The sequence below is a fragment of the Chenopodium album genome, chromosome 24 (assembly GCF_948465745.1).
Source record: "Chenopodium album chromosome 24, dcCheAlbu1.1, whole genome shotgun sequence".
Taxonomy (NCBI): domain Eukaryota; kingdom Viridiplantae; phylum Streptophyta; class Magnoliopsida; order Caryophyllales; family Amaranthaceae; genus Chenopodium; species Chenopodium album.
Window position 1 is genome coordinate 35642764 of NC_137857.1, and position 15446 is coordinate 35658209.

The 15446-nt window shown below is 35.2% G+C and overlaps 2 protein-coding genes across 2 annotated transcripts; one reads left to right on the forward strand and one right to left on the reverse strand.

The window, feature by feature from the left end:
- Nucleotides 1–133: 133 nt before the first annotated feature.
- LOC145611709 (WD repeat-containing protein 55-like) lies at nucleotides 134–8656 on the reverse strand. The gene is made up of 16 exons (XM_081667060.1): nucleotides 8468–8656; nucleotides 6634–6774; nucleotides 6514–6546; nucleotides 6290–6354; nucleotides 6107–6194; nucleotides 5866–5938; nucleotides 4592–4698; nucleotides 4090–4132; nucleotides 3926–3982; nucleotides 3074–3150; nucleotides 2791–2839; nucleotides 2655–2701; nucleotides 2452–2525; nucleotides 1765–1820; nucleotides 1210–1339; nucleotides 134–572 (listed from the first exon to the last, which is right to left on the reverse strand). The coding sequence occupies exons 2-16, from the start codon at nucleotides 6726–6728 to the stop codon at nucleotides 493–495; spliced, it is 1074 nt and encodes a 357-aa protein (XP_081523186.1). The 5' UTR covers nucleotides 6729–6774; nucleotides 8468–8656; the 3' UTR covers nucleotides 134–492.
- A 3751-nt stretch (nucleotides 8657–12407) lies between these two features.
- Nucleotides 12408–13547, forward strand: LOC145610979 (F-box protein CPR1-like). Its single transcript, XM_081666228.1, has one exon. It carries the CDS (start codon nucleotides 12408–12410, stop codon nucleotides 13545–13547), a length of 1140 nt encoding a protein of 379 aa, XP_081522354.1.
- The last annotated feature ends 1899 nt before the right edge of the window (nucleotides 13548–15446 follow it).

Below are 15446 nucleotides of genomic sequence, written 5' to 3' on the forward strand. Positions count from 1 at the left end.
TATATATAAAAAAACACATGCAAGAAATAGAGCAAAAATTAAGATGCAACACTAAACGGAATTATATAAATAGTTATTTGGTAGTGTCAGCACAATATGAAATGCAACTTTACAATGCCTTGGCTAAATGTAAGAGGCTTACCATAAGATTATATCTATCTATTAATTTGGAGAAATGAACTTGAGAAAATGTAGCTCGTTCCATCTTATCAGATGTGAAGAAAAGGAAAATAACATTAGCCTAAATGGGAACTTAAGACCAAAATACTACAAAAATAGCAGATTACTACATAAAAAGTTGGACGGATAAAAAATATAACCATTAAAGTCTACGGTATTTAAGAAAAAATAATTATAATAAAAAGTTTAGAATCTTAACAAAATTGCCATATGAAGCATGACGCGCACATCAAAAGCAACATCTAAGGACAAGTGCGGGCATCAACACATTCGCTGATTGATATGTCCACATTGCAGATACTCTGCAAAATGTTACAAACCTTCGAAAAAACTTCCAAAAGAACTGCTTGAAGCTTTCCCGTTGCCAGTACCAGTGTTCTTCCTCTTAGTACCTGAAAGAAAACGCAAGCGAAAGGATGCACTTTCAACAATCACCAATCTATGTTGCATATGTGGACGTGGGAGAACGATAACCAGTAAAATTGAACAGACATAGAAATATTGAATTAATATTTACACAAGAAACAAAGCCATTTTGTCAATCTAGTCAGTGGATTACAATAAATACACATCAAACAATGAGAAATTGACGTATGAACATGTCGTTCGTGTTACTTTCAGCTAAAAGCTTTTATCAAGTCAAATAATCAATAAAACAATAAATTTTAGGTATTTATGTATTACTTCTCAATCTGTGATGGCAAGTGCAGGTTCATGTCAGCCTGGCTGAAAACCAAGGTAGAGTTTATTTGTGTGTTTATAAAGTTATGCGCGTTTCAGCAAATCAAACACTGCCCGACCATGCAGCTGCCTTTGGGTGTCTTATGTTCATAGCTATCAATATATCAGATCTCAATATACCAATTCCCAGATACGTGGTACCAAGAGCAAAAAAACTATAATCTAGTTTCTTTAAGGATGTAATCCCATACATTGTAATACTCAAGATGATTTAATACAGCTATGCAGTTTCAATAAATTTAACAAAGAAGTGCAGAAAAAAAAGTTTGTAAGTTCGAGTATACTTACCTCTGGAAGCATTTGCAAGATCAGAATCAACATCCATGCCATCACTATCACTATCACTATCACTGTCTGCAGCTGTATCATTTCTTGTCACTGTGCTAGGACCTTGTAGTAACTCATCCATATCCCACAGCTACAATGTAAAACTAAATGACTTGACAGAAAACACAAAAACTAAAGGTAGAAACTGTGAATCAACTGTGTTATGATTCTTACCTTCTAAGTATGGTAAGATAAATATTTAAATTTGAAACAAAGCTATATTCTATGCACTTGAAGTTTTATTTAACAAGATATTTGTCAGACATGCAGGTCATGCACAAGGAGAGCAAAACACATTTTCTTTTATTTGGGAGGGTGAAGGTGAAAAGTTTAAACAAATCTCATTATGTTTTGTCTTTTTAAAGAATCTGACATTTCAATGGTGATGCACAAGTTCAATCTCCTGAGACCAATAGCTTAAGACCAACAACTTATACCATATAAAGGAAGAATAAAACGCATAGCTACCACATGCATGCAGGTGACACAAGATGTTGACAAGGGAAGAGTTCAAACCTTTAATGTGTTATCATGAGATATACTTCCAAGAAGCTTCTTATCATGGGAAAAAGCTACAAGATCAAACCACAAATCATAAGTTAGTCATATAAGAGTTATTCATAATTGGATACAACAAATTTCAAGAGATCTCAAACTAATGTGCAAACCATACTTAGTCCTTGTAATCAATTAGGCGGTGTTTGTTTAGCATAATATTAGTTTGAGGTATGGTTTTAGAATTGGTGAAATCCATATATATGTTTATGAAAATTGCAATTTCTAAACCCATACTTCAAATCCACAAGGTATGGGGTTTAGAAACCCAAGGAAAGACGGGTATGGCTCATACCATACCTTCAAGGAAATTAAACAAAATATGTTAAATCTCCGAACAAAACCAGACGCATGGTATTAAGAATCAAGTTCTAACCATGTATCACCCTGGTTTTATTCTTGATTCCAATCCCAAACTACTTAGCAAACCAAACGCCCCACTTCAAGAAGGGCAATCTTAGTAGCACCAATGCTTACTATAGGGTGGTGGGACAATGCAACTATTACTTATGAATATACATGACAATGGTTTTCATGAATAGCTATTACATCAGATAAAAAAATTTGGTTCAATTATGTTTAAATATATATGCTCTAACTTAACTATAAGAGGTATCTAGCTTTTTAATGATCATAGAGGTAGCATACCAAGACGCTCAACTGGATACTCTGAGTGCTCAGCAATGGGTTGAATGATTCTGTTGGGCAATATGCCTACCAAACTGTAATAAATCAAAGTCAATACGTATAAATGAAAATTTTTGCAGTATAACGCAGAAGAAAAAATCTTCATGTCATGTCATGCCATAACTTTCACAGAGGGGAGTCCAAACAAAAACCCTATCATATACCTGATGAGCCCATTAGATGATCCAGTAATGAGTCTGTCTTCATCATACTAACATCAGGTAAAAGGACAAAAATTAGCGTGAAACAGGCCAAATTAGAAGAACAGAAATGAAAGGTAAATTTGCAATGCTTATTCACCTTCAAGAGAGCATCTACTGAGTTAGGGCTCAGATCAACAAATCGATCACTGTACACACACATACACAAGTTTAAGAAAAGGAAATAAAACATGATTGAAAAAGCATCCTTTATCTTAGAAGTTAGATGGGAAAGCATGATGAGGAGACACTACAGAGAAAAAATCCATATCCATGTCTAGTTTTTTGAAGGTACCTTAAATATGAACCTATATGTTAATAGTCTTAAAATATTTTATAACATCTACAATAAAACCTGAACCATCAAGCATGAGAAAGCATACCTGCAATCTTTGAAGAATCCCCATGAATATAACAACAAAGTCCCACTTTGTGTCCCACATATCACTTTCCTGCCATTCTGAGAAAATAGGCTCATAGTTTAGAGTAGAAACATAGAAAATCAGGTAATAAATCATGCACATCCCCGTTTCACCTAAGCTTTATCCTGGTCATGGATAGATCACCCAGGTTCGGGTCCATAAGCAGTGACAATTGCCCTTTGAAGACTCGCTTTACATGTAGGTTATGCACATAGTAGAAGAACTACATGTGGATTCTATATGCCTTTAAATGACTTATAATTAAGTGCTTAAAGGTCTTATGAAGGTGTTTGGACCCACTTAAGTAAAACACAATATCCGTTGCTTGTAATTACCACCATGATTTTTCAATCCCCACAAAAACTATGATCTTCAGTTATAATTTTAACTTCCACTGTCTTCCCCTAGCCAGCTAGAGTGTAAGACACATAAAGCTTATGTCAAGGTTTGAGGCCACCATACTTGGAGTTGTTAGCATGTTGATAACGGTTTGTCAATAGAAACTCTTCTACAATTTCAGATCATACGTAATTTTAAGACAAAGTTAGTAGATGCAACCTCCACAATGCTACAGAAGCATGAATACGATCAAACATACATATCCACCAGAGAACCAGAAGGTAGGAGGGACATTATTTGAAGAAGGAATATTTCTTGATATAAAGCATTTAAGTAACACTTCATTCACGGGCATTGTTTCATTAATCAGAATGTAAACAAAACCAACAAAATAATAGAGGGTGCAACAAGAGAAGCAAGCCAGAAAAGATCAACTAAAGAAATTAGAAAAAAAAAAAGGAACATAATAAATACCTTCATTATGACTACAGCCAGTGGTTCATCCTCACAAAATTCAGACTGTGCTTGGACCTTCCATTCATCAACATACATAGAGCACAAGAATCAAACTCAAGCAAAATCAAACAGCACATTAGAGATAAAAACTGAGCATCAACACTTGAACAAGACCCGAGTACCTTATTACTCCGGATACTGCATACAGACAGAGTACCATCTCCGCTAGAAAACCAAATGAAACCATGTCAGAAAATAGAGATATACAACACAAAGATATACAACACAATTTTACACCTATGAGCAAAAGATCTATCCACTTGGTTACTGTTCCTTTCAGCCTTTACATCCCAAACACCCCCATTTTCTAGCCAAGTCTTTTCTAGTGCAAGAATAGCAAGATATGCTCATAAGTTTCATATCATAGTATTGATTAAATTGAGTAGCTAATTCCTATTAACATCAATTATACTCCGTCCCAACCCGCAAGCTACATATAACCCTAGATGCAGGGGCTAGGGAACCCCTTTATTGTAGTATCAGTTATTATTTTTATACAAATATAGAACTACGGATTTTTAGGTTCAAAGCAATGCATGGACAAACGTATACAAGAAGCAGAACATCAAACAACAAAATGCCACACTTCCCAACTATGTCAAAGTAGATGAAGAAGTTTACTACCTTGTAGCCAAAAGTCTCATCGAATCTGATGCAAAAGTCATGTCTGATATGTATTCCTCATGAACTTGAAAAGTGTGACAACAAGATTGTTGCCTGGTATCCCATAACTATGTACAGAAAAATGATGAAAAGAAATGTAATAAGGATGAAGCCACAGAAAACATCAATAAAGCAAAGTACTTGTCGAAAAATTGGTAGGGAAAAAAAAAACATATCTAGGAAGCAATAAAAAAGTGTGCTGAGCACAACTTGGTTCCTCCAGAAGCACTTCCAAACAGAAACGACACTTATGAGTCTTAAGACACACACATACAGGTCCTGGGTTGGAATTTATAGCATGACAGAGTGTCCGAAATGGCGAAATGTACGAAGTGAGTGTAACACAAAGCAAAAAAATATTTTCCTTTGATAATAACATTTGTCCCCTAAGCAGTCTTTTATATCAGGAGATATATCTTACCAATTTAAGCATATAAACTTGGTCTTTTAAATATCACTAAAGAATGCTGTATTAGTAGGATATATTAGATTTCTTAGATTTCGACCAATTAGAACCCTACAGCTAATTAGGAAGACCATTGTAGTCAGCAACAGATTCTTTACAAACAGTTGCTTCCTAAATGCAATGTAACATCCAGCAACCATGATTTGGTTTCTCATTCAAATATATTCATTAAGGCCCTTTTTGGTTGAAAGGATTTGGATGGAAAAGAAAGAAATAAAATGGTTTTAATCATATTCCCATGTTTGGTTGAACAAATGACATGAGAATTCAAAGGAAAGGAAGGAAAGTGGGAGGAAAATCCCTTTACAAATTTTTAGCTTTTCTTTCCTCTCAAAATTGGAGGAATTTGACTGAAAGAGAAAAAATAAAAGTTATACATCATATATTTCCTTTCTTTTCCCTTCATTTCCTTTCATTAACCAAATATTGGAAAATAAAATCACCTTCCTTTCCCTTCTCTTCCTATTCCTTCCCTTCCCTCCCCTTCCCTTCTTTTTCTCTTCTTTTCCTTTACTAATATTGAGCCAAACAAAGCCTAAAAGATGTGCACCAGAGACTCATGATAACTATAAATAAAAAAAGATCAATTGATTGCTTTTGCTTCAACATCTTATGTGTACTAGGCCTCTAGTCACTACAACAAGTCAACAATTCTTTTTCTTGGGATAATTTATCCACTTCAATCGAAAATACATCATGAAACAAAAATATCCTGTCATATGAGGAAAGAGAATACTATAAAAGATAATAGGGGAAAGTGAATTTGAACCTTGACACATCCCGAATCATCCCCCGAGGCAATGGTTGCTTCAGTCAAATTAATTATACTATTGACTGCATCTCTGCATTGAGTTTGATTTCAAAAATAAGAACCGTAGCAATATCCTTTCTCTTAAGAGAACAACAGTACACATCAAAATCAGTACCATTTTAAATTTTGGAAAGTAGTGCTTTAGTTTGGGATATAAAAACATGCAAAAAAGTCCAATAACTTTAAGTAGATGACTCACGTGTGAGCATTTTCAAGGTGAGCAATCTTTGCTCCAGTTTCAACATCAGTGGCAAGAATTGAGCAATCTGCGGACCCCGTCACAATTGCTGCAGCATCGATATAACCAATTTAAAGGCCATTCATTGTGATGCAGGGGGGTGGGGGTGAGAGGAAGGGGTGTGGGGGCGAAAGATTTAATCACCGCGTCCTTCATTGATAAACCGAGTAGTTCTACAAGATTTCTTGTGGGCACGGACTCTCAGCAAACTGCAAGAGTAGCAATCAATATCATACTACAACCTTTACCCTTTTTCAAGGAAAAAAAAAAAATAACTACCCCCCCTTCTTTTCTCAGACTAGGCTAGAATTACAAGTTTACAACACTTAAAACAGCATATCACAATCAAAAAATTCATGAAATTCTACCGTTGTGGTTCCGCTTCAGCAGCATAACGATACCTACACAACATCGAACCACCAAGTGAGTGGACAAAACACTGATCACAAACACCACCAAAGAAATGGAACCTAGGGAAAATTACTTACAATAGGAGGTAACCATTGATTAACCCAGTTGCAACAAGAGAATCCGACGGATGAAAGTCTACGTCAAAAGGGTGGTCCCCTAATTTTATCTCCATACCTTCCTCCTCAGTGAATTGACAATTATGCTATGTATCAGTTTCCCTAATTTTGTCAAAAACAAACCCTAAAAATTTAGGACCTTTCCTAGTCTAATAGCTCAAACTCTTAAATTATGCTAACAGAACATCATATCAAATCCTTGCAATCTTCAAACTAAACAAAAAAAAAAAAAAACCAGAAACATAAATAACAAGAATATTAATCAATTCAGGGTCTCAACGAGCCAAGGCAATAGCGGCGGCCGCCCCTGGTACAATTCATAGTTCCATCCTAAAATTAAAGCGTTATACAAACAAAAGTTTGCAAATTTGACTCAATTCATCAAAGTAAGCTCGAAAAATCACGTTAAATTCTTCCCGCTTAAGAATATGGAATTGCAAAATTCTAGCTATAATATTGCTCATTATAATCTTTCATAACTTCATCAATTATCAACAATATTGCAATAATTGACCTAAGAAGAACCCTAATAGCCTCAAAACTTTTCGGCTCAACTCGGTTCGATTAGGCTCGAAAAACGCAATACATTGGCAACAAAATTTGACTCAACTATCAAATTGAGCTTGAAAATCACATATAATTTTCTTCTAGCTTAAGAATACCAACATAAATTGCCAAAAATGCACTTATCAAAATTCTAGCAATATAATCGCTCGCTATAAGATGTTGAGTATTTATATAAACTATAGTTCAATAATCAACCTAGCATAAATTGACTATACTGACAATAAAATTAACGATAATGTGAATGATACCCTAGATTATGAAATTGAAATTCAATGATTAAGAAATAAGAAGAAAAACAACTTACTCAAAAGCTGCTTCGATGTAAATAGAGAATGATTGGAAGGTGTTTCAATGGAGAACTCAGAGTACGCTTCAATGGAGGAGATAGAGAGAGGTGTGCAGCGTAAGAAGTGAAAAGCTCAAAACATTAATGTCAAGAAGAGTGTGTTTTTTAATTACTAGTATAATTTTTTTTGCTAGGTCACTTTTTGCTGGGTCACCGTGAGACAATACAGTGGCGGATCCAGGATTTGGGAACAGGGTAGCGCAACGTATACTATGTTAAAAATGAGCCAAGACAAATTAATCAATACAAAATCAATTTCTAAAAGTACATAGAATGTATGTTATTACATTACAACACAAGTACGTAAAAACAAAAAATTACAAATGTTGACGATGAGTTTGCATATTTTGGAATCGATTTACAATTGCATCAAGACTTACATTCAAGAACAAATCTTTCTCCAAATAAGTAACTAAATTGCATCAAGGCTTACATTCAAGAACAAATCTTTCTCCAAATAAGTAACTAAGGTATCATTCAACAAACCATCTCCCATGCTATTTCGTAGCTTGCTTTTGATTTGAGTCATTCCGAAAAATGCTCGCCACGGGAAGAAGCAATACTATTTTCAATAGCAAGTACACCTTTTGATGATTTCGATACTTTTTAAAAAATCAACATAACAATTAAGAAATTCAATTCATAAATCAGCAAGTTAAATTCATCAACAATTCAACATAGCAAATTTGGTCAATTGAATTATTATATAAACAGGCAAAGAGCAAGATTATACTTGATTACTTCAAATCTTGAATTCAATTAATCAATTCCATTATTCAATATTTCAATTCATAATAGAATTCATAATTTGATACTCAAAATCTCAAATTCTAAGATTTCTAACCAACAAAAACAGAACCTTATTGAAACAAAAGAAGGGACCTTAATTGGAGGAGTTGGAGGCCGAGAATACTGAAAAGTGAACACCGTCACTCCGTCAGGTCGCCGACTTGCCGCCGAGAAGAACTTGAAAAGAGGAACTTCAACAAACCAAAAAGGAGAATAGGAGACTGGGGTACCGAGGAAGGAGAAGGGGCGAACTGGCGAAGAGAGAGAAAGAGGCCAAGATGGATAATTTTTATAGATGTTTAAAAAAAAAAAAAAAAAAAAAAAAGGTGTTATGATCCCTTCAAATGTAAATTACGTGAGACTTAGAGCAATTACAATGGTTGGCTAATCTATATCTATACTTAGTATTTAAAAAGCCAAACCACAATCACCTATATGACACATGTCATCATAATTCACCCTTATGCCACATAACACATCCATTATTTATTTTTTTTACTTTTTATACTCTCTTTTAAAGTAAATGATAAAATAAAATGTTATTGAATGCTAAAGTCTTTATGCATTCCTAACTTGCAAATTTGAGTAAGAAAATGGAGTGTTTCATTTTCACTATAAAAAAAAGTTGTACTCCTCTCTATACCCCTTTTAATGTAAAAGTTAAAATAACAAATTATTTAATGTTCAAATCTTTATGTATTCCTAACTTGCAAATCTATACTTAGTATTTAAAAAGCCAAACCACAATCACCTATATGACACATGTCATCATAATTCACCCTTATGCCACATAACACATCCATTATTTATTTTTTTTACTTTTTATACTCTCTTTTAAAGTAAATGATAAAATAAAATGTTATTGAATGCTAAAGTCTTTATGCATTCCTAACTTGCAAATTTGAGTAAGAAAATGGAGTGTTTCATTTTCACTATAAAAAAAAGTTGTACTCCTCTCTATACCCCTTTTAATGTAAAAGTTAAAATAACAAATTATTTAATGTTCAAATCTTTATGTATTCCTAACTTGCAAATTATAAGTAAGAAAATTAAGCGAATTGTTACAAAAAATCACCGACACATACAATACAAATAAGCAACACATTTCAAGAAAAATAAAATGAGCTACAACCCGTTCGTTGAATGGGCCAAAATGCTAGTTTATTTAATAGTTTGGCATGCCACATCACTTACTTAAGCTACAACAATTCAAGCTATTTGTTGCTCCAATGGTTAACCTAGTTATAAATTAACTTATTTTTAAAATAATAATATTTTTTATCTAATAAATATTTGCCAAGCTAATTAGCTCTACAAAGCTAATTTGCTTGCCAAAGCTAATCAACAAGTTGTGCAACAATGGTGTAGCTACTAGCTTAAGAATTTTAATATTTGCAAGCCCCTTAATGGTTGCTTTTAGGGACTAGCTTGCAATTTTAATAAAAAAGATGTTGTGGGAAAAAAGATCCCAAGGAACTTAGGGCACGGGCAACATTAAGAATATGTTGATGTTTTCTCTCTACCATTCCATTTTTTTGTGGGGTCCCAACACAAGAAGTTTGAAATAAAATACCTTGGGCAAGGAAATAATTTTTCAAGCAAAAAAATTCGGTACCATTATCACTCCGTACTATTTTTATTTTCTGGGAAAATTGTCTATCAATCATGGCAATAAAGGACATGAACATAGCAAAAACCTCTGTTTTATCATTCAATAAATAAATCCAAACGGTACGAGAATAATCATCTACCAAGGTTAAAAAATAATGTGCACCACAAGATGAGGGTTCGGCATATGGCCCCCATAAATCAAAATGTACTATCTCAAAAAATACGAGAAGCTTTATTTTAACTTAAGGGAAATTTGTCTCTAGTGTGCTTAGAACGATGACACACTTCACAAATTTTATTTAAATGACCATTAGAATTACGAAGAAAAGGGAGAAGCTTTACAACTTTCTCGGATGGATGACCCAATCGCCTATGCCATAATTTCAAGGTGTCTTCAACGGAAATAGCCGCTATTGAAGCCTCCTCCCAAAAGTAATATAGTCCATCCTTGAGATCACCCGTTCCAATCACCTCCCTCGTGCGTTGGTCCTGTATAGTACATATTGTAGAGTTAGTTATGACTTCACAATTATTAGTAGAGCACAATTGTGAAACCGAAATCAAGTTACAATTCAATTTTGAAAAAAAAAGAACATTATAAAGAGTAATTTTGTCCGTCAATTTTACAACCCCTTCTTTCATGGCAACAACACTTTGGCCATCCGGGAGGCCGACATTGCAAGAAGGAACATCACGTACTTCCAACAAACAAGTAAGATCGCCGGTTACATGATGGGAGCAACCGGTGTCAATGATCCACTTACCATTCACTCGATGGGGTGGTGGGGGTGTATTGCCCATTATGGTCTAAATTTTTTTTTTAATTTTGTTTTTGAAGCAACCTTAGCTCCGATACCATGTTAAATACGGGTCTGGGCCGCACCCGTCATGGGAGAGTGCAAGTCCACCACTTTACAAGACTAAGGAGGTTCCACCTCAAAACCATATGGCAATGAGGGGAGTAGCTCCTTAGCCTTATATTGTGGTGGTAACTCTTGAATTCTTTCAATGTGGGATTTCATAACCACTACACTCCCCCTTTAGTGTTTAGTGTGGGACAAGAAGAATGCTCACATATGGGTTGTTCATGGGCTCAACACTCCCCCTCACATGTGAGTTGTCCATAGTGTTTTTGGCCCAGTATACTTTAGCAAGGCCCCAATCGTGGGCCTGGCTCTGATATCATGATAAGATTGAAACTCAAATTCTTGATCATATTATTCCAAGATCACCAATATTTATACAATTACTCTCCTTGAGCCACAAGGTAGAGATTTAGCAAATATAATCATACTAGGAATCTAATTATCCTTTCCTAAGATAAGTTAGAGAATCAAGCTCAGAAAGTGGAAAGCTAAACGTCGCCCTCGAATATCTAACTAACGCCCGCAAAATAAACTAAAAATACAAATTTACCCTTTTTATCAAAAAAGTTACCCCCTCAATTTACCCTCTCTTCATACTACCCACCACCACCACCACCACCTCCTCCTCTTTTAACCACCAACTCCTTACCTCCGGTTTCACGATCTACACAGCCGCAGTAATGACAAGTAAGGACGGAGGGAAGTCGGTCGCCAACGGAGAAAATATTTTTTTTCTGAATTCACGGCAAACGCCTTGATTTTTCGCACGTCCTAGGCTCAAACGCCTAGTTCCTGTGAACAATCGTGTGGTTGTATGAAAAATTTGGGCGTTTGAGGTGAAACGCCTAGTTTTTTAGAATACCGTAGGCTAAAACGCCTAGTTTTTTTATAATACCCTAGGCTGAAACGCCTAGTTTTTTCGAATAGCCTAGGATGTTTCGAAAAAACTAGGCGTTTCAGCCTAGGGTATTATAAAAAACTAGGCGTTTCAACCTGGGGCATTCTAAAAAACTAGGCGTTTCCTGGATTTCAAATGTTTTTAAAAAAATTTATCGCGACGTACCAATTTCATACGGTTCGACGAGCCTTCTATGAGCGTCTAAGGTTGTGTTTCTTGTACTACGTCGTTTTCCTTAAGATCTAACGAAATTGATTTTGCAAAATTTAAATAATTTGTTTGATTTTGAAACTCACGGTGGTTGGAGTGGTTGTTCGATGACCGTTGGTGGCCGTTGACCACTATAGAGAACGGTAAAAAGTTTTGTGTACAATAAAAGTGTAAAATTGAGGTAAAATTAATTATTTTGTTATTATAAGGATAAATACGTAATTTTATTTTAATTTGCGGGCGTTAGTTAGATATTTGAGGGCGATATTTAACAACCCTTTCCTAACAATAAGATATTGTAAAGATACTAAGATATCTTTTCCTAATAAGTTAAAACTGTATGTGTTGCAATGTTGATATCGTAGCTCTATGTAATACAAGTACGTATTATTTAATCAAGGGAGTTTTCACAATCCTAATTTTTTAGCAGAATTCAATCGATTCGAACATGGATGAAGATAAAAACAAATTGAGGAACAAGTTGAGGTATGATGAACTAAATGCAATCTTTGAAACCGAGATTTTGTCAGGTCTACCTTTGAACACACTAAAAAATTGCAAGTATGTTTGTAAATCATGGTTGAATAGCATCAAATCCCCATATTTCTTCCGTCTTCATCTCGACAAATCTGTTTTACAAAACCGGTTAAATCTAGTACTCTTCAACGCCACCACTCGAATCATCGAAACGTACGAGGCTGATACCCTGCTCCCGTCCTATGGGACACCTAAACCCTACAAAGTTACCCTTGATCAAAATTTCAACATCCTTGGTTCATGTAATGGATTGCTTTGTTTCGGATGTGATAACGTCCATCATTGTTCGGAAAACAAATTAATTGTGTTAAACCCGGCCACTCGTGTGTGGAAGAGTGTTCGTGTTTTACCCGTGGCAAATCAAGTCCAAAATCTTAAAGCTCATATAAATAGCAGAGGATTTGGTTTTACATGTGACAATAAGACCATGGATTACAAATTTGTAGTTATTGTGGACCGCGAAATACATGTTTATAGTTTAAAATCCGAAGCTTGGAAGAGAATTGGAGACTATTCTTGCACCTTTCCGTTAAGGGAACCGCACACGAACACGTGCATACAACCACAAGGTGTTGCAACAGACAATGCCTTACATTGGTTTTATGGCAGCCAAGGTATAATCAAAGGTATTTATAGCCTCGATCTCACGGGCAATAATCAGTATGAAACGCCGATTCCTTGTGGATTTCCTAAGCTAGTACCTTTAAAAGGATGTTTACATGTGGTTTTCACCAAGTATGTTACAATAACGGGACCACATCCTGCAAATATGCTAGAGATTGATATTTGGCGTATGGAAAAGTACGGCAGTTGGGAGGATTCTTGGGTTCGATTGTTCAAGGTTCGATTTGATGATGTTATATTCCACGTGACTGCCGTTTGTTTCAAGGAAGGAGGCCGGAAAGTCTTGCTTGAGCTGCATCCCATTGATATGCAAGTGTCGAGATATGTCTTGTATGATTTAGTCACCAAAGAACGTGTTAGTGAGGTTCTTGAGTACTCGGCCAAGATAAAAGCCGAGTTATGCTTTGAAAGTTTAGTAGATCCTTAGAGCCTGAGATTATACTATATGAGAGTAGTTGGGTGAACAAGTTTTTTAGGTCTCTTCTTTATTATTCAGTTAGCTGGTCTAGATTTATAATCAAGCAAATAGTGTTACATTGTTATGTTTTTGATTGAAACATTTTACTTTGTTTAAAATTTCAACAAAACTTTATTTTACTGTTGTTTAAATTTACTAATTGAATGTTACAGTTGCCCTTTTCATGCTCTTGCAAATGCAAATCTGAGGATCCCTAATGGTGTACGTGGTTAGTTCAAATCGATCATTCGCTAGATAAATCAATTAATTTTTTGTATTGATACATAAAATCTAAAAATCTCCCAATTTTAAAGCAAAGTCTGCTAAAGTGTTCTGTTTTCCATTGATGTCATAATAAAGATTAGATCCTGCATTAGCAAAATAATAGGTTTACATTACTCGAAAGCACCAGTGCACGGATAATCTAATTGACTGAAAGCAAGAGAAACTATGACAATCAACAGTACTAAAAAAGCCACCAATTTTTTTCAAGTATATATGCAAGTTCATCCTACTCTCTTGATCAAATTTGAGAATGGCTAGCTTGATGTCAAATAAAGCTTCCTTACATATAGCTACCACAGATTATCAGGATTGCACAAACATTATACATGCAACAACGAGAAGGTTTATAGGAATTTAGGGCGTATAATTAGTCTGTTAATTAAAACTGCAGAGAAAATCATTGGAGTCATAGCTTTGAGGCCTCTGGCTGTTCATTGACAAAAAAGTTCAAGGACAGTCAGATGTTCAAATGACAATTGAAGAATTAGGAGTCACAACTCGCAACACATATCAATCAGTAGACATGAGGTGATAAGAGCCAGAAAAGCTTACAAACCACAATAGCTACAAAGTCACATATACATGACAGCAGATCAATCCAAAGCAACATTAGTAGCAGATGTACAATAAAATCGAACTCGTGAAGAAAAAAAGATGAAAAAAATTGTATTGTCAGTTGTGAAATCATAGCAATATGTGAACAATAATACTCCATACACTAGTACTTATCAATGCATAATGTATCGCGGGTGGCAAAGAATTTCCCTCTTGATCACCTTCAATTCAATGGCATGTTGCACACTAATTAATAACTTGTTGAGAAACTTGTTGTAATTCAAACTATGCGTGCCCCATAAATCCAACACCGCCTTTTCCAATAATCTGAAGCTCCGTTTTGAGCCACAAAATTGCATCATTGGACTTCCTTTCCAATAAAAATACCGTAGCTTAGGCGCATGTATTCTGAAATAATGCTCTTCTATCATTGCAGAACAACACAAGAACTTGGCTCCGTCGACATAAAGTGTTTGAAGTTGTTCACACACGATTGTGATCTCACAAGTAGCATCCTCGAATTGGAAATTCTTGAAGGTTAGATGTTCAAGAGATGCACAAGTAATCTTTAAACGAAAAACTCCATCATATTTTGAGTTTTCTGCCCCTATGATCTCGATTTCTTGGAGACTCGGACTATCTAGGATTATTGCTTGGTTATTACTATACGCGCAATGTTCAAAGTGAAGAACAAGCCTCTTAAGACTAGGGCAACTCGAAGTTATCCACTCTCCAAGCCTACGAGTCTCGAGTAATTCGACCTCGATATACCGTAATACCAAAGTTTGAATAGATGGTAAAATTAAATTTGGTAACGCTTTGTAACAATTTAAGGCCCTTCCTTGTTTACCTCTTTGCCAAGTTAATTTCAATATTGTGTAAGGTGTATCTTGATGGGTACTTGTAAGCAAATTTTCGACGAATTCACGAAAATCGAGAGCCGAGAAAGAAGGATGATGAAGATACGCCCCGAACGTTAAAAAGTTAGTAGAAAAGCAAAGGTTGTTTAGCTTCTTTGACGTGCCCATA

Coding starts and splice junctions, on each gene's coding strand:
- LOC145611709 (XM_081667060.1), bottom strand. CDS start 6,728: ATGGAGATAAAATTAGGGGACCACCCTTTTGACGTAGACTTTCATCCG. Junction 4,699..5,865: donor ATGATTCGGGATGTGTCAAG/GTTCAAATTCAC, acceptor TTCTGTACATAG/TTATGGGATACCAGGCAACA. Junction 3,983..4,089: donor GCAGTATCCGGAGTAATAAG/GTACTCGGGTCT, acceptor GATGAATGGAAG/GTCCAAGCACAGTCTGAATT.
- LOC145610979 (XM_081666228.1), top strand. CDS start 12,408: ATGGATGAAGATAAAAACAAATTGAGGAACAAGTTGAGGTATGATGAA.